Here is a 24,939-nt window from a genome sequence, read left to right as displayed (position 1 = left end):
GGTGGGCTGAGCTGGGTAGCAGGGCCGGCTTCAGCTTTTTCGCTGCCCCAAGCGGCAGGGGGAAAAAAAGAAAAGAAAAATCCGATTGAGCTGCCGACGAAGGGGAAGAGAGGGAGTGAGGGATCCATCGCCGAATTGCCGACGCAGGCCCGGACGTGCTGCCCCAGTAATGGATGGAGTGCCGCCCCTTTCTGTTGACTGCCCCAGGCACCTGCTTCCTTCGCTGGTGCCTGCCCTGCTGGGTAGGAATCTGTGTTGGGATCCGTGCTGGGTGGGGGTTTGTGGTGGACTGAGCTGGGTAGGGATCTGTGTTGTTCTGAGCTGTGTTGAGATCCATGCTGGGCTGGGCTGAGCCGGGATGGGGGTGGGTGCATCCCACGCTGTGCTGACCCGGGCTGGACAGAGTGCTGTCTGCTGGGGTGCCTCAGGTGCCAGGCTGCGCTGGGGGGGCCGAGCTGGAGGTCCATGCTGAGCTCAGCCAAGGTAGGCAGGAGTAAGAGGGCGGGTCTGTCCCATGCTGTACTGAGCCTGGCTGGATGGGGGTGAGAGCTATGCTGAGATGGGCTGCAGGACAGTAGGGTCTGTGCTGCATTGTGCTAAGGGCTGGGCTGAACTGGGCAGGGGTCCGTGCTGCGCCAGGCTCTGATTATGCTAAGCCAGGCTGAGCAAGGGTCCGTGCTGTACTGCGCCATGCCGCGTGGGGAGCTGGGCTGGGCGGGAGTCCGTGTTGTGAAGGGCCGGGCCAGCTCCGAGCTGTCAGGGGCTGTCCCCGGCACTCGCTCCTTGGGCACGGCCGGGTCCCACTAGGGGGCGCTGGCCACCACCTCCACCTCCACCCGCCGGGGCTGGGCCTCTGCTGCGGGTAGAGCCGCGGCCGGGCCGCGCATGCGCCGTGCGCGGAGCCAGGCGGCGGCGGCAGCGATGGCTCTGCAGTGACGGTTGGCTCTAACGGTTGCTATTGACATTGCGGCGCGCAGCGGCCAGCGGATTCTGCCGAGCGCCCAGCAGGGGAAGCCATCGGCCCCGCGCAGGAGGCCGCGGTAGCGGCGCGGTGATGCGGCGGTGCTGAGGCCTGGTGCATCCGCCCCCTCTCCTGCAGTTGGATCGGGAGTCGCGGTCCGGGCCGCCGCCGCCCTGCGCTGGGCTCGCGGTTCCTTCCCGCCCCGCGCCCCCATGCGGGGCCCCTGCTAAGCCGCCGGCGGGACGGGTGAGGGCGTGTGGCCGACAGGAGCAGGCCCGGCGGGCGGGCGGCCCGGCATGGCCCGCAGCCTGGAGTAGCGCCGCCGCCGGGCCCGCTGCAGGGGGAGGAGGAGCCTCGCGGCCGCCGGACAAGCCAGGCCCCGGCCCCGTGACTCTGTCGGAGAGGGCCGGGCGGGCCCTGCGGGGCGACGAGCGAGCCCGGCGCAGCGCGGCCCTTCGCCCCGCCCAGCCCGCGCCGGGCAGCGCCGCGGGCTCCGCGCCCGCTTGGGCTGCCGGTCGGCTCCAGGGGCCCCGGATCCCCGCTGACTCTCGGCCGCCGCGGACTAGCCGCCGCCCTTTCTTCTCACCCCGGAGCCGTGGGCGTTGGAGCGGCTGCGATGAACCCGGTGAATGCCACTGCTCTCTACGTGTCAGCGAGCCGCCTGGTGCTCAACTACGACCCCGGCGACCCCCAGGCCTTCTCCGAGGTCACCAAGCTCCTACCTTACTTCCGACAGTCCCTCTCCTGCTGTGTTTGCGGTGAGGAGTTTTCTATTGTTCGCTGCACAATGAATTCGGGGCCTTGTGTATCCTTGGGAACCAACAGCGCTGAATCCTGATTATTTTTACACCCACTTAAAAGGGAAACGATAACGCAAATCTTACCGTTGTTTATCCCCTTTCCAGGGGAGTGGGGGCACATCTATAAGGTGTGACACCTGTTAGGAATCTGTATAGGTTCCAATGAAGTTAGATTTTTCCCCCCCACTCCTATTGCATATTTTCCAGCAACTCCAAAATTGCTCACCTTGTCCCTCAACAAACTGGAGAAATGTAGAAAACATTCCAAGAATGAGTGTGCTGGGAACACAACCCCTCTAATTTTTGAGATCTTATAAAATACCCAATAAAGGATTTACCATGAAAGTTTCCAACTCCACTGGAAAACATGCAGATATAAAAACAACAAGGAGTCCGGCGACAACTTAAAGACTAACAGATTATTTGGACATAAGCTTTCGTGGGTAAAAAACCTGCATTGGAAGAAGTGAGGTTTTTTTACCCACGAAAGCTTATGCCCAAATAAATCTGTTAGTCTTTAAGGTGCCACCGGACTCCTTGTTTTTGTGGCTACAAATTAACACGGCTACCCCCTGATACTTGACATGCAGACATAGAAACCTTGCTAATTGAGTCCAAATTTTTTAAGTATAGCTTTGTGCAAAAAGAAGCATGCAGTACCTCCAAATCATTGTATATAGTAACTTGTAACCGTTGTGTCCTGTTACAGAGAAGCTGAATTAGAACCAAAATGTTTTGGCAACAGGCATTGGAACCAAAACATTTCCACGTGGGTGTACTGTATTTCCCTGTCTACTAGATTTGCAAAGTAATAGATGTGGCAGGGCAGTTCATGCAGTGGCTAGGTGCGCTGAGTGAGGGGATATGATGCTGTTGTTGGAAATCAAGCTGGTGGCATTTTTGTGTGGATAGATTGGGAGCATGTGCAAGGTGTGGTAGATTTGTATCACTAGCTGGGAATGGCGAGTACAAGTCTCAGCTGCCTTAAAATAGTTGCTCTTGACTGTTTTAAAAGACTTCTGGAAAGTCTGCAGTACTGGGCCAAACAAACAAACAAACAAAAAAACAAACCAAAAACTCAGAACATTAGGATGCATAAAGACAATAATACAGAAAGCATGCTATTATAAAATCAAAGGTATACTGTCTCCTGAAATACTGTGGGTCAGTTATGGTCAATCTACCTCACAAAGGATATAACTGAAAAAGAGAGCACTCAGCAGTGGGTGATAATGATTAGAAGTAGTGGGAAAACTTCCATTGACAGAACAGGAAAAAAAATTGGGACAGTTTTTTAGAAAGTCGATGAACAAGGGGGGATGTGACAAAAGATACACAAAGCGTATTGGTATAAAGAAAGCAGACCAGGAACTTTTATTCTCCTTTTCTCATAATGGAAGAACAAAGGAACAGTCAGTTAAATTGAAAGCCAGCAAATTAAAACTGACAAAAATTTTCACATACAGACGCTACCCGGGTTATGCAAACCCAATTTACAGAAATCCGGACTTATGGAAAAAGTTCCGTAAGTTCCATACATTGCCTTTTTTTTTTTTTTGGCGTAATTGTCAGAGATACGTTCCTGACTTACGCAAAATTTGACTTATGCAAGGCGTTCCGGAATGGAACACTGCGTCGGGGAGCTTCTGTAACAAATAATTACCCCATATAGCTCATTGCCAAAAGATACCATTGTGGCCAAGAGCGTAACAGGATTCAAAAAAGAATTGGACATTCATATGGATAATTCAGACATATAGCATTACAACAGTAAGGATTAAAATAGGCAAAAAATATTTGGAAGGGATATAATCACTCATGCTTTTGGACAGAAATCTAACTCTCACAGGTGGGGTTTAGAATAAAATGTTATTCCATAACTTTCTACTGTGTTGTTTCTTTAAAACATCTGATACTGGCTGTTATTGGAGACATGATACTGGTCTGATTTAGTATGTCAGTTCCTGTGTTCCATTTTATTTTGCTAATTCAGACCCTTATCCTGCAAAGGCTTATTATGCTTAACTTTATTACCAGGAGTAGTCCCATTGAGCTACTGCTGGTAGTAAAGGTAAGCACATGAATGGGTAATTCAGTTTGATTTCAGTGAGACTACTCAGGATCAGGGCCTTAGCAGGTAAGTCTTCTCAGTTAGTCTCAGATGGTGCTTCTTATGTAGGAGCTGCAGGTTCTTCCTGTGAGGGTATGTCTCTGCAGTACAGTGCCACAGTGCAGATGTTTTGTACATCGTTGGAAAGGATTTTTTGGTCGATGTGTAGTTAAACCAGCTCACTGAGAGGTGGTAGTTAGGTTGGCGGAAGAATTTTTCTGTCCATCTAGCTGCATCTATAGAGTGGGTTCGGTCAACCTAATTACATTGCACATGGCGTGAAACATTTCACAGCCCAGAGCAGTATAGCTAGGTCAAACTAATGTTTATGTGCCTTAAAATCATACAAATTAGAGGTTAAGTCAGATTGACTACTATCCCTACCCCTGCCTTCAATACCAAGGTAGGATTGTTTATTATAGTATAAATACTGCACCCATCTGTCTCAATGTTCTATTTAACCCTAGTCACTAACATTATATGATTCTTCTCCAGCCCCTCTGCCTGATTGTTTGACTCTGTTTTCTGCCTCATTCGTTCTCAACCAGGGGTTCGGGGCTGTGAGCAGGTTTCAGGTGGTCTGCCAAGCAGGGCTGGCATTAGACTTGCTGAGCCCCAGGGCAGAAAGCCAAAGGCCACCCCGAGCCCCGCCACCCAAGGCTGAAGCCAAAGCCTAAGCAACTTAGCTTGGCGGGGCCCCCTGTGGGGTGGGGCCTGGGGCAGTTGCCCTGCTTGCTACCCCCCTAATGCCAGCCCTGGCTTTTATATGCAGAAAAACAGTTGTTGTGGCACAGGTGGGCTGTGGAGTTTTTATAGCATGTGTTTGCGGGGGGGGGGGGCTCAGAAAGAGAAAGGTTGAGAATCCCTGTTCTACCCCTTGACCTCCCTTAAGCCTTCTATCATTTTTTCTTGCTCATACTTAATCTCTTTCATCAAGCCCCTTTACTTTTGTCTTCCCATATGCTATTTCTCTTCCCTTAATGCCTCCTTGTCTAACTACTGTCCCATCTCCCTCCTGCCCTTCTTAACCAAGCTGCTTCATTTATTTTCATTGCCTTGACTTTCTCTCTGCTAACTTTTTCCTTGGCCCTCTGTAGTCTTGTTTTCATGCCTCTGCTTCACTGAGATTGCTCTTTTTAGGTCATCAGTGGTGAAGTTCAAGAGCTATCTTTTCTTTTCCATCTTCCTCCTTGCCTTTTCTGTCTCTTTCACTGTGGTAGACCTCTGTTTGCTTTCCTCCATGGTTTCATGTCTCCATGGTTATTTTATCACACAGACTGCTCCTTCAGTGTTTACCTTGGTGGTTCCTCCTCCTTTTTCCCTTCTTTTTCTTGGGATTTCCACAGGCTCCCTGTTCTCCTTCCATATCTCCCCTTGGATTAATTCATCTACTCTCTTGGCTTCATATACCTTATCTACAATTATAGCTTCTAAATCTCTTTACCCCTGACTTCTCCCACTTCTGTTCAGTCTCATTATTATTATTTGTACTACAGTAGTGCATAGAGGCCCCAACATAGATCGGACCTCACCCCACCATTTTGCTAAATGCTGTGTGTTCCAGAGGCCTCCTTGCCACAAAGAGAAGGCCCACCTTGAATCTATAGACACTTAAGCATGTGAATAATCCTGTTGAGTAGGAGAGCTTACAATGTGGCACTCACATTGTGTCAGTCATCAAATTAAACTCTGTGACAAAAAGCTGACGTTGCCGTCCCCTTTTCCCTACCTGCTGTTCAAGTCTTCACTCCCTCTCCCACTTTTCTATCATGGCAGAAAATGTGTGATCTGTTTTTTTGGCCCCTCCAACTTTGGTTTCATTTTTCTCATTTACTCCTTGTATCCAGTTTGTTGCTAAAATCTATTACTTCTCAGTAGTTTGAGCAGTGGCCTGCTAAACCCAGGATTGTGAGTTCAATCCTTGAGGGGGCCATTTAGGGATATGGGGCAAAAATCTGTTGGATGATTTAATTGGGGGTTGGTCCTGCTTTGAGCAGGAGGTTGGACTAGATGATCTCCTCAGGTCCCTTCCAACCCTGATATTCTATGATTCTATGAATATATCTAAAATCCGTATGTTCCTTTCCATCCCTACTGTCACAGCTCTTGTTGATGCCTTAAAGGGGACCTAAAAAAGATTAAACAAAACAAACTGGATTTGTTCTGTTTTTGCTGCTTTATTGATTTGTAGTGATGGCCTGAATTCTCCCAACTGCTCCCTGCCCTTCCCACAAAAAAAAAGTATGCTTTTTGTTTTTTAATTTAGGAATGTCAAGTATGATTTTTCCCTGGGGTTTTTTGCTGGAAGACATCAGAGTGTTTCATGGATGTGTATTGTAATCTCATTTCCTTATTGAAGAAGTGGAGGCAGGGGCAGTTAATTAATCTTTAGCAAAGGTGTACTTTCTCCAAAATATTAGTCATTGACGTTAAATAGGTATTAAAGATGACCTAAAAATAACTTTATAATTGGAGTTGTTCCCTTTTTAGGCAATTTTAATATTTTTTAACCTTTTTGTTGGCTTTTTAAATTAGAAATATCAGGAGAGTAAACCTGGGATGAGAAATAATAAGAAAATATGAGGGCTGTGTTTGAGCTCCTGACTTTAATTGACTGGGCAATGGATGTTGGATCTTTAACAAATGCTTCCTTTATCCAGAATGTTAGTAATTGGAGTTAAACAGGCATTAACAAAAACCAAAGAATTTTAAGCAGTCTACCTTGTCTACACGCAGAAATTTTAATGAAACTGGTTCAACAATTAATTTTAAAACACCATTTAATTTAGTTAAACCTGTGGTTTATGTAGATTTAACTTATTCCTTATCTTGTGCTCCAAGCACACACACTCCTTTTAAGCCTTCCTCTAAACCAGAGGTGGGCAAACTATGGTCCACGGGCCACATTCGGCCCATGATATCCTCCTCCCTGGCCCCTGAGCTCCTGGCCCGGGAGGCTACCCCCGGCCCCTTCCCTACTGTTCCCCCTCCCCCGCAGCCTCAACTCACTCCACTACTGGCACAGTGCTCTGGGCAGTGGGGCTGCGAGCTCCTGGGGCAGCGCAGCAGCAGAGCCCAGCCTGACCCGGTGCTCTGTGCTGCGCAGTGGCGACGGCGTGGCTGGCTCCAGCCGGGCGGTGTGGCTGTAACGCTGCCAGCCACTGGTGCTCCAGGGAGCAGCGGGGTTGGTTAGAGGGCAGGGGAGTTTGGGGGTGGTGGTCAGGGAGGGGGTGTGTGGATAGGGGTCGGGGCTGTCAGAGGGTGGGAGACGGGGGGGTTGAATGGGGGCAGGAGTTCCAGAGGGGCAGTCAGGAATGAGAGGAGGGGTTGGATGGGGCAGCGGGGGGGCAATCGGACAGGGGTTCCGGGGGCGGTCAAGGGACAGGGAGTGGCGGGGCGGTGGATGGGGCAAGGGTCCGGGGGGGGCTGTCAGGGAACAGGGGGATTGGATGGGGACAGATAGAGGGTGGGGGCTGGGCCACGACCCCCTCCCGTAACCGGCTCTCCGTACAATTTCCGAAACCCGATGCAGACCTCAGGCCAAAGAGTTTGCCCGCCCCTGCTCTAAACCCACATTGTTCCACAATCCTTCATTCAACTATAAAAACAAATTTATCATTTAATTTAAAAAAAATGTATCTATTAAAATAAGAAATTAGTATGATTCATACTTTACCTCCCAATCTGTTTTGTGGAGTCTGTGCTTTTTGTCTGCTTCCTTTTCTCCAGTCCCTCTTTTTGCCTGTGTGTTGTTGATTTTAGATTGTGATTCTGTGATGAGGTGGAGTAATACATTTTAACGTTTTTAGAAGGTCTCCTTCTATAAGTCTATAATATATAACTAAACTATTGTTGTATGTAAAGTAAATAAGCTTTTTTAAATGTTTAGGAAGCGTCATTTAAAATTAAATTAAAATGCAGTGCCACTGAAAATCAGCTCGTGTGCTGCCTTTGGCACATGTGCCATAGGTTGCCTACCCCTGGTATATTTTGTGTAGTTTTAAAAGCCCCAAGTCTTTAAACCATGATTTGAGGACTTCAATGGCTCAGACATAGATTTGATACAGGAGTGGGTGGGTGAGATTCTGTGGCCTGCGTTGTGCAGGAGGTTAGATTAGATTATCATAATGGTCCCTTCTGACCGTAAAGTCTATGATTCTAAGTGATAGGACTTCCTGCACTTCCCTTGGGAGATTATTCCACAGTTTAATATATCTCACTATCAGGAGACTTTTCTTGAAATATAACTTAAATTTCACCTTTTAAAATTTTGTTCTGTTATGCTTAATTATTCTTCTGATGCCACCCTAAAGATATCCCATTTAACATTCTAGGTTCTTCCAAAACAGAAATCTGTAAAAGGGCAAGCATATACAGTGGCTGAAATCAGTTTTGAGGTATAGTAATTCCTTAAAGCAGAAGAAATCTCACATTCTCTTGATAATACTTTTAAAACTGTCTTAGGGCTTGTCTGCAGACTGGTCTATGGAGGTGTGAATTGCAGAGAGCTCTGAACCACCCTGTGTATACCCTGCTGGCACAACTAAAAGGTATTTAGTATGCACTAGGTACCTTTTAGTTTGTGCCAGTAGGTTCCACACAGGGCAGAGTGCTATGTGTTAGAACACTGTGTACACCCGTCTTGGCAGAAGTGTTTGGAGCCACACAGTGGTGGCATGACAATTAAAACTAACACAGGACTGGTTTGTTAGAAATATTTCCACTGGTGTAACTATATTGATGAACCTACACCAGTATAAAGCCCTAATGTGGATAGGCTGCACCAATGTAAGTTACTAGAGTAAACTCTGCATCAGTGCATGGCCTCTACACTGTGGGTTTGCTACAGTGTAATTGCATTGATGAAGTTACACTGATGCACACCTGGAGTGTAGACATGACCATACCATGATATTTACTTTTACAGCACTATAGGTGTGCGTGATGCTTTTACAGACAAATGCAAGAAGACTCTTCAAAGAGCTGATAATGTAGAAACAAACCACTCCAGCATTTCTGTGAGGCATTGGTGTATTCCTTAGATGTGTTTGGGGCATAAAAATTAAGCTTACTAATGCACACCCTCAGGTCTTCTTGCTGTTAAAGTATGGTTTGTTATTATTACAATTCATTCTAAAACAAAGTTTTGTAAACATTTATGCAACATATTATTCTGCTATGGAAAAAGTATTTCCTATTTGAAGGGAAAGTTTATAAGTGCTTTTTCTACTGCTTTAATATATTTTTTCTAACTTTTTTTCTAGATTCCCTAGATAATTTGGACCCCTTCAGGGCTTGTTCAGAAGTTTAGATGACTTTTCAGTATCAGCTTGTCACCTAACAGACAATTTTATAACTCTTACTCTTACAAAAACTAAATTTGGAAAACTGGAACTTTCCCGGTTAAACTTTTGTACTAGAAAGTAAGTTTGCTTAACGTGGCCACAAACTGCCACAGAAATACTAGCTTAGCACTTTGCAGGAAGAGGCGGTTCTACAGGTGAACTGTAAAGGATTTTTTTTTAAAAGCTGGGCTTGTATCCTTTTTTTACTTTAGGATGTATAAAGAATGCCCAAAATGTTGATCGTTTATTTTACAGATGTTTTCTGCTTTTGTTTTTTTAAACCTTAGAAATAACAGGAATGACAGGTTTGGCTTTCCTTGGTTTTGCTTGAGTCCTCAGGGATGCCAGCCTTCCATTATTCCTTTCAAACCATTATTATTATGTAGCTATTTTATATCACTATCTGTTTTAGAATTACCCTGAAAAACTGTCACTGTAGTGCCCTTGAGTATTTGTACTTGTGGCTATCATTATAGGGGGGAAAGTCATTTTCATGCAGTGTTTGTCTAAGTCAGTGGCTTTCAGCTTTTCCAGACTACTGTACCCCTTTCAGGAGTCTGATTTGTCTTGCATACCTCAAGTTTTACCTCACTTAAAAACTGCTTGCTTACAAAATCAGGCATAAAAATACAGAAGTGTCACAGCACACTATTACTGAAAAATTGTTGACTTATTTTTACCATATATTTATAAAATAAATAAGTTGGAATTTAAATATTGTACTTACATTTCAGTATATAGTATATAGAGCAATATAAACATGTCATTGTATGAAATTTTAGTTTGTACTGACTTTGGTGATTTTTGTGTGTCTGTTGTTGTAAAACTAGGCAAATATCTAGATGAGGTGATGTACCCCCTGGAAGACCTCTGTATATCCCCACCTGTATGCATACCTCTGGTTGAGAACCACTGGTCTAAGTGGACTAGGCTGTGTGTTGAAACTTTTACACATTAGCTAGGATTCCAGATCGTGTAGAGTTTAGGGCTCATTTCACTAGGGCTCAGGCAGCATCTCTGTGTTAGTCTGGTACATGGAATTGCTTTTTTCTGCATTTTTCTCTTGTTTCAGCATCCAGGACTGAAGCTATCTTTGGGAGGGCAATTCTGCCATCCTTGTCTAGTTAGAACAGCTCAGTCCACCTTCCCAGGTGTACTGCTCACTAAACTCCCACATGTACAAATATGCAAAGGATATCTTAGAGGAAAGGTTATGTATCACTAACTGGAGTTCTTCAAGAGTTGCCCGGAGTTCTACATTAATTCACTGAAGTCTAATTTTTAACTGAAAGGATGAAGGCAGTTGGGGCCATACAATCCTTGTACGTGCTCGCTTCAGCAGCACCTATACTAATAACCTCTGCTCTGAACTTTCAGGGTCATTAAGATGTTTGTGTGACTCCCAAATGGTTCCAAGTTCCAAGGCTCTCAGGTGCCTGGAAATGGAAGGGGGAGGTGTCCCACAGGTGGGAATAGGCAGAAGCAACACACGCAAAGAACTCCAGTTACTCATACATAACTTCAATTAGGTGAATACAAGTATTGGGCTCTCCCTTATGGTTGTGGATGAGTCCTCACAGAATAAAGACTAACCCTATTTAATAAAGGTGGTTAAGTGTAGTCCTAGAACTCTGCATTTATGAGCATTCTTCCTAGGTCAAGTGGAATGAAGGCTGAGTAGTCGTTGAACTAGATCCTAGTGTTTCCTTTCACATTTGAAAAGCAGCCTAGATTGGTTCAGAGCTTGACAAATACTTTTCATTGACATACATTTTTCTTTTTTTCCCTTCCATCTTCAGTGATAGAAAATAGTGTTGTCTGGTTATCAAATACTGGCAGTCTTAAACATTTACCATTCCTGCCCTTGAAAATGTACATGAGGAAATATCAAAATACACCTCTTTCAAAGTTTGTGAATAATGTGACTTCTGTGGGCATGTAGACAATCACCAGTGGGATGAACAGGATACCTATACATGGCCCTCCATTGCAACTGCCCTTCCTCCATTCCCCTGATGATCACCAGCATAATTTATAAAAATCTCCCAATGTAGCAAATTAGGGGATTGTTTAAGTAGTTTTTTTTTTTAAGGGAAAAAGTTGTGATATTTGGAAAATGTACATATAGTTGCTTATATGTGGTGGTACATGGGCAAGAGGTGGCAGAGGGGAGATGGAAGAGTTAACTTTTGTAGAGTTTAGTCCCTTTCCAGAGGAACTGTTTTCCACAGACGACCTTTTGCAGGAATTTTAGCTAAGGTTAGCCCTAGTCATGAAGAATCAGCTCCTGGGCTTTACACCTGGGAAAACTGCTTGTTTAGGGTTGCTTGCTGTATATTGCATAGGTGTTGACTACACAAGAAAGTTATACCAGTTCAGCTTAAATTGGTTCTAAACCAAAAAGTTCTTCCTTTGGCTCAGGATAAATTGAAAGGTAATTTGGAGGGAGGATTGACCATGCTTTTTCCAGCTAATATAAAATAAGCATTTCTGCTGAAAAACTGTCTCTACAACTGGTTGAGGTCTGGTACGGAATTAAAATGAACCTAAAATTGATTTGTAGGTTGCCCTCTTGCACTCCAGAGATCCTTCCTGGGGTTCTCAGGTTCCTCCTTGAGGTGCTGGAGACACTGAGGCTGACCATGCTGGCTGACATCCATACCCACACAGAGGATTCTTCTTTTGGATTGATTCAGGAATTAATGCCTGCCATATGTGTAGCTGTTGTAGGTGACTGCTGCCTTAATCCAGAGCTGATCACATTTTGGTTCCTGTATCTGAGTTGAGACTGACATTTGATAATGTAGGATTATACCATTGTAATGGACTGACCATTACATTCTATAGTTTGAGATTGAAGTATTTCTGTCCTGTTGTAGAGATGGGAGCTGAAGAATCTGTTTTGAGGAAAGGATTCTTTTCTGTCTAAACAGCTAGAGCATAAAATAAACAATTATTTAAATCATACTTGGTCAGATTTAGCAAAAGACTATAGCCATCTAGTAGTCTCCTTACTTGGTTCATTAGTAAAACCAGAGTAACCTGTGAGAGCAAAGCCCAAGAAGAGTGCATTTGGGGGTCACTGATTATCATGGACAGAAGATGAAGCCCCCATCATTGTAAACCGTCAACAACCATCAATCATATTACCACTTTTAAGATCTATGAAATCTAACCAATTCCATCAGTCTTCTCTGGCAGGTCACCAAAACAGATCATAATCTTCCATCTCCTTTGACTGTGTCATAGGATACCATAACTTTTCTAAGTGGTGAACTGCCTAGCTAATCCAAGATGCCAACACCTTACACGTTTTTGGCAATGAATTCATCTTTAAACCTCTCAGCTCTAGATTTCATTCTGCACCGTTGTCTTGGTCTTTGAGTTCCTGAATATTTTAACCTTTTAGTAATACTGAATTCCATCTCTCTTCTCCTATGTATTTTAGGAGAGAAGTTTATTTATTGTTGTAATATTGTGGAGATAGCTATTTAATTTTGATGGAATGAGAACCCTTTTTGTTTTATGCGATTTCAGAGTACCCAGATAACATGATGCAAACTCTGAATGCCTTAGGAGTAATTTTAAAGTACCGGTATTTAACTCTCAAAAAGTATTTACTTCATTTAAAACTTTCAGAACATGTTCTAGCCGTCAGTAGGACAGCCATAAACATTAATTGAATGCATTAACTACATACAGTGCTTTGAAATCTATAACAAAAATAAATTAATGTTGCTAATTACAATAAATGTATGAATTTTCAAAGAGATTTAATTATACATAAAGAATGAAGAGGTAAACTACTACAAAGGGTGACATACAAGTCAACTTCAGATCAAGAATGTGTTTAATGACTTAATTCAAAAACAGTTTGAATTTTCAAAAAAAAAATTCTCTTTTGTTATCAGAGTAAATCTGGCAAATTTTAAACTAATTTTGTCAACCCAAAAATTAGAGGTTAAATCAGTATTGAATGGCTTTCTAAAACAGGGATCGGCAACCTTTGGCACGTGGCTCGCCAGGGTAAGCCACATCCCTCGGCCCACGCCGCTTCCCGCAGCCTCCATTGGCCTGGAGCGGTAAACCGCGGCCAGTGGGAGCCGCGATCAGCCAAACCTGCAGACATGGCAGGTAAACAAACCGGCCCGGCCCACTAGGGTGTTTACCCTGGCAAGTTGTGTGCCAAAGGTTGCCGATCCCTGTTCTAAAAGCTAGAGCGTGTGAGCTTGATTGAGGAATCACTGGGTGAAATTCTGTGGTCTGTATTATACAAGAGGGCAAGTTAGATGACCATAATGATCTCTTCTGGCTTTAAAATCTATGAAAAAAGTTAAAGGAGTGCAAAATTAGGCTTTATAGTGGCAACTGATTGCCGTCTTAACTACAGGGACAGATTTACTTTGTTGGCAACAGAGAATATTTCTGCAAAATATGAAGAAAATCAAATTGTATTTTTGTGGTTGTAGTTTGTGGCCCAATGCTGTTCTCACATGGGTACGAAAACACCGGAATTTTTATACCCCTAAAAAGGAGACAAGCCAGACAGAGACTTCATGAAGTCCATTAGGAACTTTGGTATTGCTAATCAATTTTATTTGGAAGGTGCTCAGATATTGGGTTCTTTTATCATCAAATCTTGAGATAGGTTTTTTTTGCCATTGATTTCAGTGGGAGCAGGCTAGGTATTATATTTTAATGGCAATATTGCCTGTTTGTTTGCAGCTTAGAAATAACATAGATCCTTCTATAGGTAATAGATATTTCTTTAGCTCGGTGGGTCTCAAACTTTTTTACTGGTGACCCCTTTCACATAGCAAGCTTCTGAGTGTGACCCCTCCTAATTAATTAAACACTTTTAAATATATTTAACACCATTATAAATGCTGGAGGCAAGCAGGGTTTGGGTTGGAGGTTGACAGCTTGCGACCCCTCCATGTAATAACCTTGCGACCTCCTGAGGGGTCCTGTTTGAGAATCCCTGCTTTAGATCAAGCTGCATATGTTTGTTATTTTGGAGTGTGGTATGTGTCCTATCTCTCCAGGTTTGTCAGTAGTTGCTCCTCTATAGCTAATGCTTTCATAGGGTCACAGAGTCTGGTCTATGCCCCAGCCTATAACCAGTCTTCTGGGAGTGACCTCTTTAGTGTGCCAGGCCCCAAGGACCCACATGGTTCCACGGGCAAGCATGTGGCCTCCAAGATTCCAAGTCTTGACAGTCAGCATCAGCAATGTCTGGGTATGGCTACACTGGCGATTTGCAGCGCTGGAAAGCCTCTACCAGCGCTGCAATTAGTAAGTGGCCACACCTGCAGGGCACTTCCAGCGCTGCAACTCCCTGGCTGCAGCGCTGGCCGTACACCTCACTCGGCATGGGGAATAAGGATTCCAGCGCTGGTGCTGCAGCGCTGGTCATCAAGTGTGGCCACACATCAGCGCTGTGATTGGCCTCCAGGGTATAAGGTGTATCCCAGAATGCTTTTATAAATTACTCTCTTTGTTTTGTTATGCAGCCTCTCTTTGTTTTGTTGTGAACGAGCTCCGATCGGAGCTCCGTTGCCGCTTATCTAAAAAACAAACAGAGCTCCTGTTTGCTGTGATCATCTGTACCTGGCTGTAAACAATCAGATGAGAGGCAGACAGGGAGAGTGAATGAAACAGCCGGGAGTTGTGTTTGCTGCAGCTGTTTGCAATTAAGAGTTAAGACTAAGGGGTTGGAAACATGTTCTGATTTTTCAAGTCAGGAAGCTAAACACACAGTGTTGGCTCCAAAAATCCCCTCTCTCTCTCCCCCCGCTCCCTGTCACACTAGACCCCACCCCACCCCCCTCTTTTGAAAAGCACGTTGCGGCCACTTGAATGCTGGAATAGCTGCCCATAATGCATCACTCCCAACAGCGCTGCTAATGCTGCAAATGTGGCCACACACCAGCGCTGCTCCTACACAGCTGGATGACCAGCGCTGCAAACTACCAGTGCTGCAAACTGTAAGTGTAGCCAGGTTGTCTGTCTCTCTCCATGATTCCCTGCAGAGAATCCAGCCAAGCCAGACCTCTTGCAGGAGGCTTATACTGTGCCCCTTCAGGGCACAGTGTTCTATGGGCATGTCTACACTTAAAATGCTGCATTGGTGCCATTGTAGTGCTTTAATGAAGATGCTCTAAGCTGATGGAAGAGAGCTCTCCCATTGGCTTAGTTAATCCACCTCTCTGAGAGGTGGTAGCTATGTTGCTGGGAGAAGCGCCGACATAGCGCTGTCTACGCTAAGTATTAGGTTAATATAACTACGTCACTCAAGGGTGTGAATTTTTTTCACATCCTTGAGCAACGTAGTTATACCAATATAGGGCTACGTCTACACTACCCGCCGTATCGGCGGGTAGCGATCGATTTTTCAGGGATCGATATATCGCGTCTCATCTAGACGCGATATATCGATCCCCGAACGCGCTTATATCGATTCCGGAACTCCACCACCGCGAACGGCGGTGGCGGCGTCGATATGGAGAGCCCCGGAGATCGATCCCGCGCCGTGAGGACGGGTAAGTTATCGATATAAGATACTTCGACTTCAGCTACGTTATTCACGTAGCTGAAGTTGCGTATCTTATATCGATTTTTCCCCTTAGTGTAGACCAGCCCTTAGTCTGTAGCGCAGATGTCAGTGAGTATTTACAGCAACACAGGTAGCCTTTTCAAAACATCGTAACCATTTATTAGTCCCTTGGCACACAGGGTCTGAAAGTCCTTAGATCAGCACAGAGAAATGAAGGTTAAAGCATAATCCATTCTGGTTAACCCAGAGCCCCAGCCAAGCTGTAGTGAACCACATATTCAGGCTCTGTCTCTCTGTTTGACCTCTTTAGTTACCAGTGAGAGAGCTCCCAGCTTCCTCCAGAAACCAGCACGTTATCCCTCCACTTCACACCTCCCATGCCTTTGTTTTCAAGCTGGAACCTTTGCTCAGCTTCCCTGCTGAGAGGTAAAGGAAATTCATCTCCCTCTGGGTCATTGGTTGCTAGGCGTCAATGTCCTGGTGATTGGGTTTCCCATTGTCAGCTCAGATTTTCCATTTATATGGGGTTGGTATTGGCCAGTCGTTTTTAATGATGCATTCAGGTTCAGATGCATACACACACCTGTAACTCCTAGCTTGTCTTGAGAGCAAACTAGACTTCTTTTTCCCCACTGGGTAGCCATGCAAAATATAGGGGAAACTGAGGCACACATAAGCCCCATTAGAAAACCACAGAAAATTCCCACTTACTCTCAAATGCATGCAAGTTTTTATGATTGTCTCTCTGAGAGAAGATGCTGTGCAAGTTTTGAATAAACTGGGTAAGAGCTTTTCAAGAATAAAATTCTTAAAACAGCTCCTATTTGAACTTTTTAATAGTGTGATTATCTAGTCTGACTTCTTCTATAACACAGGCCATAGAACAGGGGTCCCAAACTCAGTTTACCTTAGGACCAGTGCCAGTCCTCAAATCCTCCCAGCGGGCCAATGATGTCACTGAAGATGGTGTTCAGAAAAGAAAACATTTACATTCTATTTTTTATTTCAGATTTCTTAGAAATAAAAAAAGCATACAACTTTATACAATTATTCGTCTGCCAGAGAGTTTTTAGTGTTTGCCAGACACCTGACAACGCTTCAGTTCTGTCAGTTTGTTGATGTTTGGCCTCAGTGACTGAGCAATTGAAGCCTTCGGATTGCAGCAAGGTGTGCATCAGATAGTTGTGTTTGGTATTTTGACTTGTTTATATTCATTGTGGAAAAAAGTGATGCTGCCTCCGTGGCTGATTCTGCTGGGCAACTAATGATGCTGCCTCCATGGCTGACTCTGGCTGTTAAAAGTTTACGTCTTCTTTCCAGTTTGAATTTATCTAGCTTCAACTTCCAGCTATTGGATCATGTTATATTTCTCTGATAGATTGAGGAGCCCATTATTAAATATTTGTTCCTGTGACAATTTGCTTCTTACCTCTCCTCTCATGAGTACCTCCTATCTATTGGGTGTGAACCTGTACACTCTCTCTGCTCCCAGCACCTCCGTCGGCTGTTTAGTTCGTCAGGCGGGTCTTCAGTGACTCAGTCCTCCAGTTAAGTCACGCATAGTCTAATGAATTAATGAACAAAACCCCTTCTGGGGTGAAAGGTCCAACAGGGCCGGGCCTGCCCTTGTGCCCCTATTAATGTCTTTGACTCTGTCTCTCGGTTCAGTTTTCAGCCCCTTCCTGTCTAGGTTTCAACCTATCCCTGTCCTGTTATAGAGCAGTTCCCCCAGGGCCTTTTCACTGGAGACTCTGAGTCCTGCCTTTCACTTGGGCCTCTAAACAACACTTCTCCCAGGGACCCTACAAATAGCAGTCACATGCTGCTTCTTTTAATTTTGTTGCTGCTGCTATTCCTTGAGCCACTTCCCACATAGCCCCTTTCTCTTTACCTCTCGTGGCCATTCCTCCACCTAGGAACATGTCGCCCCTTCCAGGATGCCATGTGGAGCCAGGTAGGGAGCCTGCCAGCCCCATGCCAACCGGACTACAAACCGGACTTTCTATGAAGATTAGAAATGCCAGTTTATAGAGCTTTCCGGTTGGTACAGGGCCAGATAACACAGCTTTTACTGGTTTTAGAGTGGTAGCCGTGTTAGTCTGTATCAGCAAAAACAACGAGGAGTCCTTGTGGCATCTTAGGGCTTGGCTACACTTACAAATTTGCAGCGCTGCAGCAGGGTGTGAAAACACACCCTCTGCAGCGCTGCAAATTGCGGCGCTACAAAGCGCCAGTGTAGTCAAAGCCCCAGCGCTGGGAGCCGAGCTCCCAGCGCTGTCCGTTATTCCCCACAGGGAAGTGGAGTACGGACAGCGCTGGGAGAGTTTTCTCCCAGCGCTGGTGCTTTGATTACACTTAGCGCTTCAAAGCGCTGCCGCGGCAGCGCTTTGAAATGCAAGTGTAGCCAAAGCCTCAGAGACGAAAACCCACTTCATCAGATGCATGGAGTGAAAAACACAGAAAGCAGTATAAATATTACAGCACATGAAAAGATGGGAGTTGCTTTACCAAGTGTGTGTGTATGGGGGATCAGTGCTAATGAGGCCAATGCACTCAAGGTGGACTCGCCCATTTCCAACAGTTGACAAGAAGGTGTGAGTATCAGCAGAGAGAAAATTATTTTGTAGTGACCTGTCCACTCCCAATCTTTAATCAGGCCTAATTTGATGGTGTCCAGTTTGCAAATTAATTCCAGTTCTGCAGTTTCTCGTTGGAGTCTGTTTTTGAAGTTTTTTTGTTGTTGAAGAACTGCTACTTTTAAGTCTGTTATTGAGTGTCCAGGGAGATTGAAGTGCTCTCCTACTGATTTTTGAATATTATAATTCTTGATGTCTGATTTGTGTTCATTTATTCTTTTACATAGAGACTGTCTGGTTTGGCCAATGTATATGGCAGAGGGGCATTGCTGGCACATGATGGCATATATCATAATGGTAGATGTGCAGGTGAACGAGCCCCTGATGGTGTGGCTGATGTGGTTAGGTTCTATGATGGTGTCCCTTGAATAGATATGCAGACAGAGTTGGCAACAGGGTTTGTTGCAGGGGATTGGTACCTGGGTTAGTGTTTTTGTTGTGTGGTGTGTAGTTGCTGGTGAGTATTTGCTGCAGGTTGTGGGACTGTCTGTAAGCGAGGACTGGCTTATCTCCGAAGGTCTGTGAGAGTGAAGGATCGTCCTTCAGATAGGTTGTAGATCCTTGATGATGTGCTGGAGAGGTTTTAGTTGGGGGCTGTAGGTGACGGTTAGTGGCGTTCTGTTACTTTCTTTGTTGGGCCTGTCCTGTAGTAGGTGACTTCCGGGTACCCTTCTGGCTCTGTCAGTCTGTTTCTTTGCTTCACCAGGTGGGTATTGTAGTTTTAAGACTGCTTGATAGAGATCCTGTAGGTGTTTGTCTCTGTCTGAGAGATTGGAGCAAATGCCGTTGTATCTTAGAGCTTGGCTGTAGGCAGCGGATTGTGTGATGTGGTCTGGATGAGAACTGGAGGCATATAGGTAAGTATAGCGGTCAGTTGGTTTCCGGTATAGGGTGGTGGTTATGTGACCATCGCTTATTTAAACTGTAGTGTCCAGAAAGTGGATCTCTTGTGTGGACTGGTCCAGGCTGAGGTTGATGGTGGGGTGGAAATTGTTGAATTCCTGGTGGAATTCCTCAAGGGCCTCCTTCCCATGGGTCCAGATGATGAAGATGTCATTAACGTAGCACAAGTAGAGTAGGGGTGTTAGGGGACAAGAGCTGAGGAAGCGTTGTTCTAAGTTAGCCATAAAAATGTTGGCATACTCTGAGGCCATGCGGGTACTCATAGCAGTCCCGCCGACTTGAAGGTATAAATTGTCTCCAATACAGCTTTTATTGTATATTGTTGGGGTATATTTAGGTTGTGATCTACTGTAACTCCCAGATCCTTTTCTGCAGTACTCCTTCCTAGGCAGTCTTTTCCCTGGTTGTATTTGTGCAATTGATTACTCCTTTCTAAGTATAGTACTTTACATTTGTCCTTAGTGAATTTCGGCCTGTATAATTCAGACAATTTCTCTAGTTTGTTAAGATCGTGTAGAACTCTAATCCTGTCCTCCAAATTGCTTGCAGTCCCTCCAAGCTTGGTGGCATCTGCAAACTTTATAAGAATACTTGTTAAGTCATTATCTCCAAATCATTTATGAAGATATTGAATAGAACCAGACCCAGGACAGATCCCTGCAGGACACCACTCAATATGTCCTTCCAGCTTCATTATGAACTATTGATGATTGCTCTGAGTGTGGTTTTCGATCCAACTGTGTACCCACCTAATACCAAAAGCCTGAGACAGTACTAAAAGCCTTACTAAAGTTGAGATGTCTGACATCTACTACTTCATCCCCTATCCACAAGGCTTGTTATCTTGTTAAAGAAAGATTATAGCTTTTTTGACATAATTTGTTCTTGACAAATCCATGTTGACTATTACTTACGTATGACCTTATCTTCTTGGTGCTTACAAATTGATTGTGTGATGATTTGCTCCATTATCTTTCTGGGTACTGAAGATAAGCTGACTGTTCTGCAGTTCTCTGGGTTGTCTTTATTTCCCTTTTTTAGATAGGTATTATATTTGCCCTTTTCTAGTTCTCTGATGTCTCTCCTGTCCTCCTTAAGTTCTCAAAGATAATTGCTAATAGCTCAGAGATCTCTTCTGCTAGTCCCTCAAATATTCTAGGATGTATTTCATCAGGCCCTGCTGACCTGAAGACATCTAACTTGTCCAAGTCATTCTTAACTTGTTCTTTTCCTATTTTAGCCTCAGATCCTACGACATTTACACTGATGTTTGCTATGTTAGTCGTCCAATCGCTATTGACTTCTTTGGCAAAAGTGTTTCAGTTTTCACCAATGTTGTATTTTATGTCATTGTCTTTCCCTCCTCATTTAGTAAAGGGCCTATCCTGTCCCTGGTCTTCATCTTGCTTTGCATGTATTTATAAAATGCTTTCTTTTTACCCTTTAAATACCTGACTAGTTTAACCTCGTTTTGTGTTTTGGCCTTTCTAATTTTGTTCCTATGTGCTTATGTTGGGGTTTTTTTTATATTCATCCTTTGTAAATTTACCTAATTTCCTCTTCTTGTATGAATCTTTTTTTGTGTTTCATGTCATTGAAGATCTGGTTAAGCCATGGTGGCCTTATCCTGTATTTCCCATCTTTCCTGTGCATTGGTATAGTTTGCTCTTTTGCCCTTATTAATATCTCTTTAAAAAAAACTGCCAACTCTCCTGAACTCTTTTTTTCCCCTTAGACTTGCTTCCCAATTCTGAATTTGCTGAAGTTTGCCGTCTTGAAGTCCATTGCCTTTATTCTGCTGTTTTCCCTCCTACCATTCCTTAGAATCATGAACTTTATCATTTCATGATCACTTTTACCCAGGCTGCCTTCCATCTTCAGCTTCTCAACTCTTTCCTCCCTATTTGTCATAACCAAATCCAGACTAGCCTATCACCTAGTTGCTTTCTCCACCTTCTGTAGTAAAAAGTTCTCTCCAGTGTATTCCAAGAACTTGTTTGATAATCTGTGCCCTGGTGTATTATTTTTCCAACAGATGTCTGGGTAGTTGAAGTCCACAATCACCACCAAGACCTGTGTTTTGGATGATTTTGTTGTTTAAAAAAAAAATCTCATTGGCCTCTTTTTCCTGATTAAGTAGTTCATAGACCATTACCATGACATCACCCTTGTGTGTTACCCCTTTTATCCTCCCACTTCTGTCTTAACCTCAGTGTAAATGGATACATCTTTGATATACAAAACAACACCATCTCCTTGGAACAATCTGTATTGGTGTCTTCAGAGCTCCTCAGTGTCAACGCTGACCCTAACCATCAGATACTAGGCTCTTGTTTTGTTCCAGAAGAAATCCCCTTGAATTGGAGAAGAGGCCTAGCTGCATCTTGAGATCTGCCTTATTCTTCTCAGAACCAAGTTGGAACCAGTCACCAATCTTTCTCCATCAGCCCCCCTGGGTCATTGTCACCATTATCAGAGATGGCGATTGAGGACCAGACTGATGTTCTCCCAACCCAAAAAATCTCCCTTACGTTCTGATCTCCCATCCACATTAGCTCTATCCTTAATAAATGGAACCATGGACCTGCTTGGCGATGTGGGGTCCTCTGTCTTAGCATGACAGAGACCCATCCCAGACCACTTCAGAGAACTAGGTCACCCTTACCAGTCAGAGCCTTCTGACCACCAGATGATCAGGAGACATTGAGTATCTAGAGGAGATATTTTATTTATGATGATCTCTTGCTCTCTTTGCTCCTCATAATGTCTCCTCCAGGCAAGGCAGTGACCCAGAACCCAGCATTCCCATCTGGGCATTCCAGGAGCTTCAAGGCATTCCAGGAACTTTTGGCCAGTGTAACTGAGACCCTCAGTGCTGAGCTGACAGAAGTGCAGGAAAATTTTAATAAATAATTCCACATGTTCTATTTCCCATAGCAAGAGAGCCTAGCCATGCCAATAAATGAGGGTATCATTGAATGAATCAAGGACCTATGGTTCACTGCAATTTCCTTCCCTCCAACATGGAAAGAGGAATATTGATACTATCAAGTAGTTCAGAAGTGTTTTAAGTTGTGGAGGCTTTTTTCTGCAGGAAAAACTACTGCACCAATGTTCTGGAAATGAGCGTGGTCCTATTAGTACTAATACCTGGTATCCTAAAAAGTAGACTTGATTCAAATGGGTGATCAGGCCGCCATGTTTTACATAAATAAGTAAAGCGGATTTGCATTGTGCCTTCAGTCAGTCAGCCCTGAAGGTTTGGCAGTGAGCTCCATCCCACAGTTTTTCCTGTTTTCATACCTCGCAGGGTAGGGAGAAAAAAAATCAGTTGGTTTATGCAAGATCCTCACAAGTGGACCTTTGATCTGTTATTGATGTATCAAATCTTTCTCATAGACTCTAAGGTCAGAAGGGACCATTATGATCATCTAGTCTGACCTCCTGCACAACGCAGGCCACAGAATCCTACCCATCCACTTCTATAACAAATCCCTAACCTATGTCTGAATTATTGAAGTCTTCAAATTGTGGTTTGAAGACCTCAAGCTGCAGAGAATCCTCCAGCAAGTGACCCCACGCTGCAGAGGAAGGCGAAAAACCTCCAAGGCCTCTGCCAATCTGCCCTGGAGGAAAATTCCTTCCCGACCCTCAATGGGAGACGCCAGCAATTTATTTGCTACCAACCTGAGTAAGTATCTGCCAGCCATCAGCTCTTCATGCTGAAAAAATACCAAGTTAGGAAGGAATGCCTTCACCATTCACGTTCCTTTACCTCCTATCCACTGGTATTTCTAATTGCAAAGGTTCTGTTTTAACTCAGTAGCACAAACTCCCTTCCTCCTTAGAGCATTTTCATCCCCTCTCCCCACAGGTTGTCCCTTACTTGATTAGCTAAATTCTTGAGATTTTGATTGGTTTAAGCGTCATATTTTAAGAGGTATTCTTATTGCTTCTGTGTGTGTGTTTTTAAATGTCTAGGACTGTTTAATACAGGGGTGGGCAACTACGGCCCTGGGGCCGCATCTGGCCTTCCAGACGTTATAATCCGGCCCTCGAGCTCCTGCTGGGGAGTGGGTCCGGGGCTTGCCTTGCTCTGGTGCTCCAGCCAGCGAGTGGGATCGGGGGCTTTCTCCACTCCCTGTGACTCCCAGAAGCAGTGGCATGTCCCTCCGCTGGCTCCTACACATAGGGGCAACCAAGGGGCTCCACATGCTGCCTCTGCCCCAAGCGCTGCCCCTGCAGCTCCCATTGGCCGGGAACTGCAGCCAGCGGGAGCTACAGGGGTGGCACCAGGAGACAGGGCAGTGCGCAGAGCCGCTGTTTAGGAGCTGGAGGGGGGACATGACGCTGTTTCCGGGAGCTGCTTGAGGTAAGCGTCACCCGAAGCCTGCACCCCAATCCTCTCCTGCACTCCAACCACCTGCCCCAGCTGTGATCCCCCTCCAAACCCCTCGGTCCCAGCCCGAAGCACCCTCCCACTCCGCCCCAGAGCCTGCACCCCCAGCTGGAGCCCTCACCCCCTCCCGCACCCCAGCCCCCAATTTCGTGAGCATTCATGGCCCGCCATACAATTTCCATACCCAGATGTGGCCCTTGGGCCAGAAAGTTTGCCCACCCCTGGTTTAATATATTTAAAAAAACAACCTGTTGAGCATTGGCCTTGTTTATTACTGCCTATAGTAGTTTTTTTTGTCTTGCTTGTTTTATTTTGAAACCTCACATGAGCTACTTATTCTCCAGGACTGACACAGAGGATAACATACTCTTATCCATAAAGTTATCTTTCTCTCTGATGCTCTGAAGAGGTAATGCAGGGCTGGTAGTTGCCAGTGTGTATTCCCTAATTGTGTGGAGAAAAGTGTGAGGTGTTGCAGGGTGGATTTGATTTAATTCACTAGTCAGGAAGATTCGATTTAATCATGGTTTTTTACATAAAATAGCATTCTTGTTGGTGGTTATAACCTTAATACATATTTTTCACAACTCAGAGATAGATGTAGGTTTCATTTTTAGAAGGTACACGCTATACATTTTTAAAGTGATTTATTTTGAAAACTTTTCAAATTAGTTTTACAGCTATATCAGAAAATAAATGATTGCTTGGTTATTTCATTTACCAGAGGTAATTGAAGCAGATATTTATGAAGTCATTGGGAGGTGAACTATCTCCAATTCAACAGGTTAATCATTAATATTTAGAGGATTTTCTTGCCATGCTGTATTAGGAAGAGAACATCACCAGACAGACATTTAAATTGTTTTATTTAACTAAAACAATGTTATGTATTCTGGATTTTTTTTCTTCAACAGCAAGCATACAATATTTTAACAAAACAAGCATGTGAATTTTTGAGTTTGTTTAAATATTTAAGTTTTTTAAAATCAGGTTTGTTTTTGTTAAAATTGTTTTTAACTAATATAGTTACATATATATATTTTAAATTAAATTGACTATGTCAGCCAAGTCAACACGAGAAACTTAAAATATTGGCTTCTGCAGCTAACTCAGTCGTCTACATCTTCATTTTCCTGTTTGTTATATATAATCTAGAAAAGAAAAACAAGCTTTCCTGCTTTTTCAGGTCCCAAATGATTTCTCAGTTCGGAATGAATTAGTCCAAAGGA

At 44.4% G+C, this 24,939-nt stretch overlaps 1 protein-coding gene across 3 annotated transcripts in view; it reads left to right on the top strand.

Annotated features, from left to right (window-relative positions):
- Positions 1 to 900: 900 nt before the first annotated feature.
- The window catches only part of MSL2 (MSL complex subunit 2), a 64,811-nt gene continuing 40,772 nt past the window's right edge, over positions 901 to 24,939 (top strand). The window contains exons 1-2 of one of the 3 annotated variants that reach the window (XM_045031145.1): positions 1,608 to 1,719; positions 8,206 to 8,268. Coding sequence is in view for 2 of the 3 variants with exons in the window: in XM_045031146.1 (XP_044887081.1) it covers positions 1,578 to 1,719 (142 nt within the window). In the remaining variant the exon portion in view is untranslated. Of the gene's footprint in view, positions 1,720 to 8,205; positions 8,269 to 24,939 lie in introns of all 3 variants that reach the window. The other 2 variants (XM_045031146.1, XM_045031144.1) reach the window with 2 other exon arrangements.

This window comes from Mauremys mutica, chromosome 9, assembly GCF_020497125.1.
Source record: "Mauremys mutica isolate MM-2020 ecotype Southern chromosome 9, ASM2049712v1, whole genome shotgun sequence".
Lineage (NCBI taxonomy): Eukaryota > Metazoa > Chordata > Testudines > Geoemydidae > Mauremys > Mauremys mutica.
This window is presented reverse-complemented; position numbering and strand designations above follow the sequence as displayed.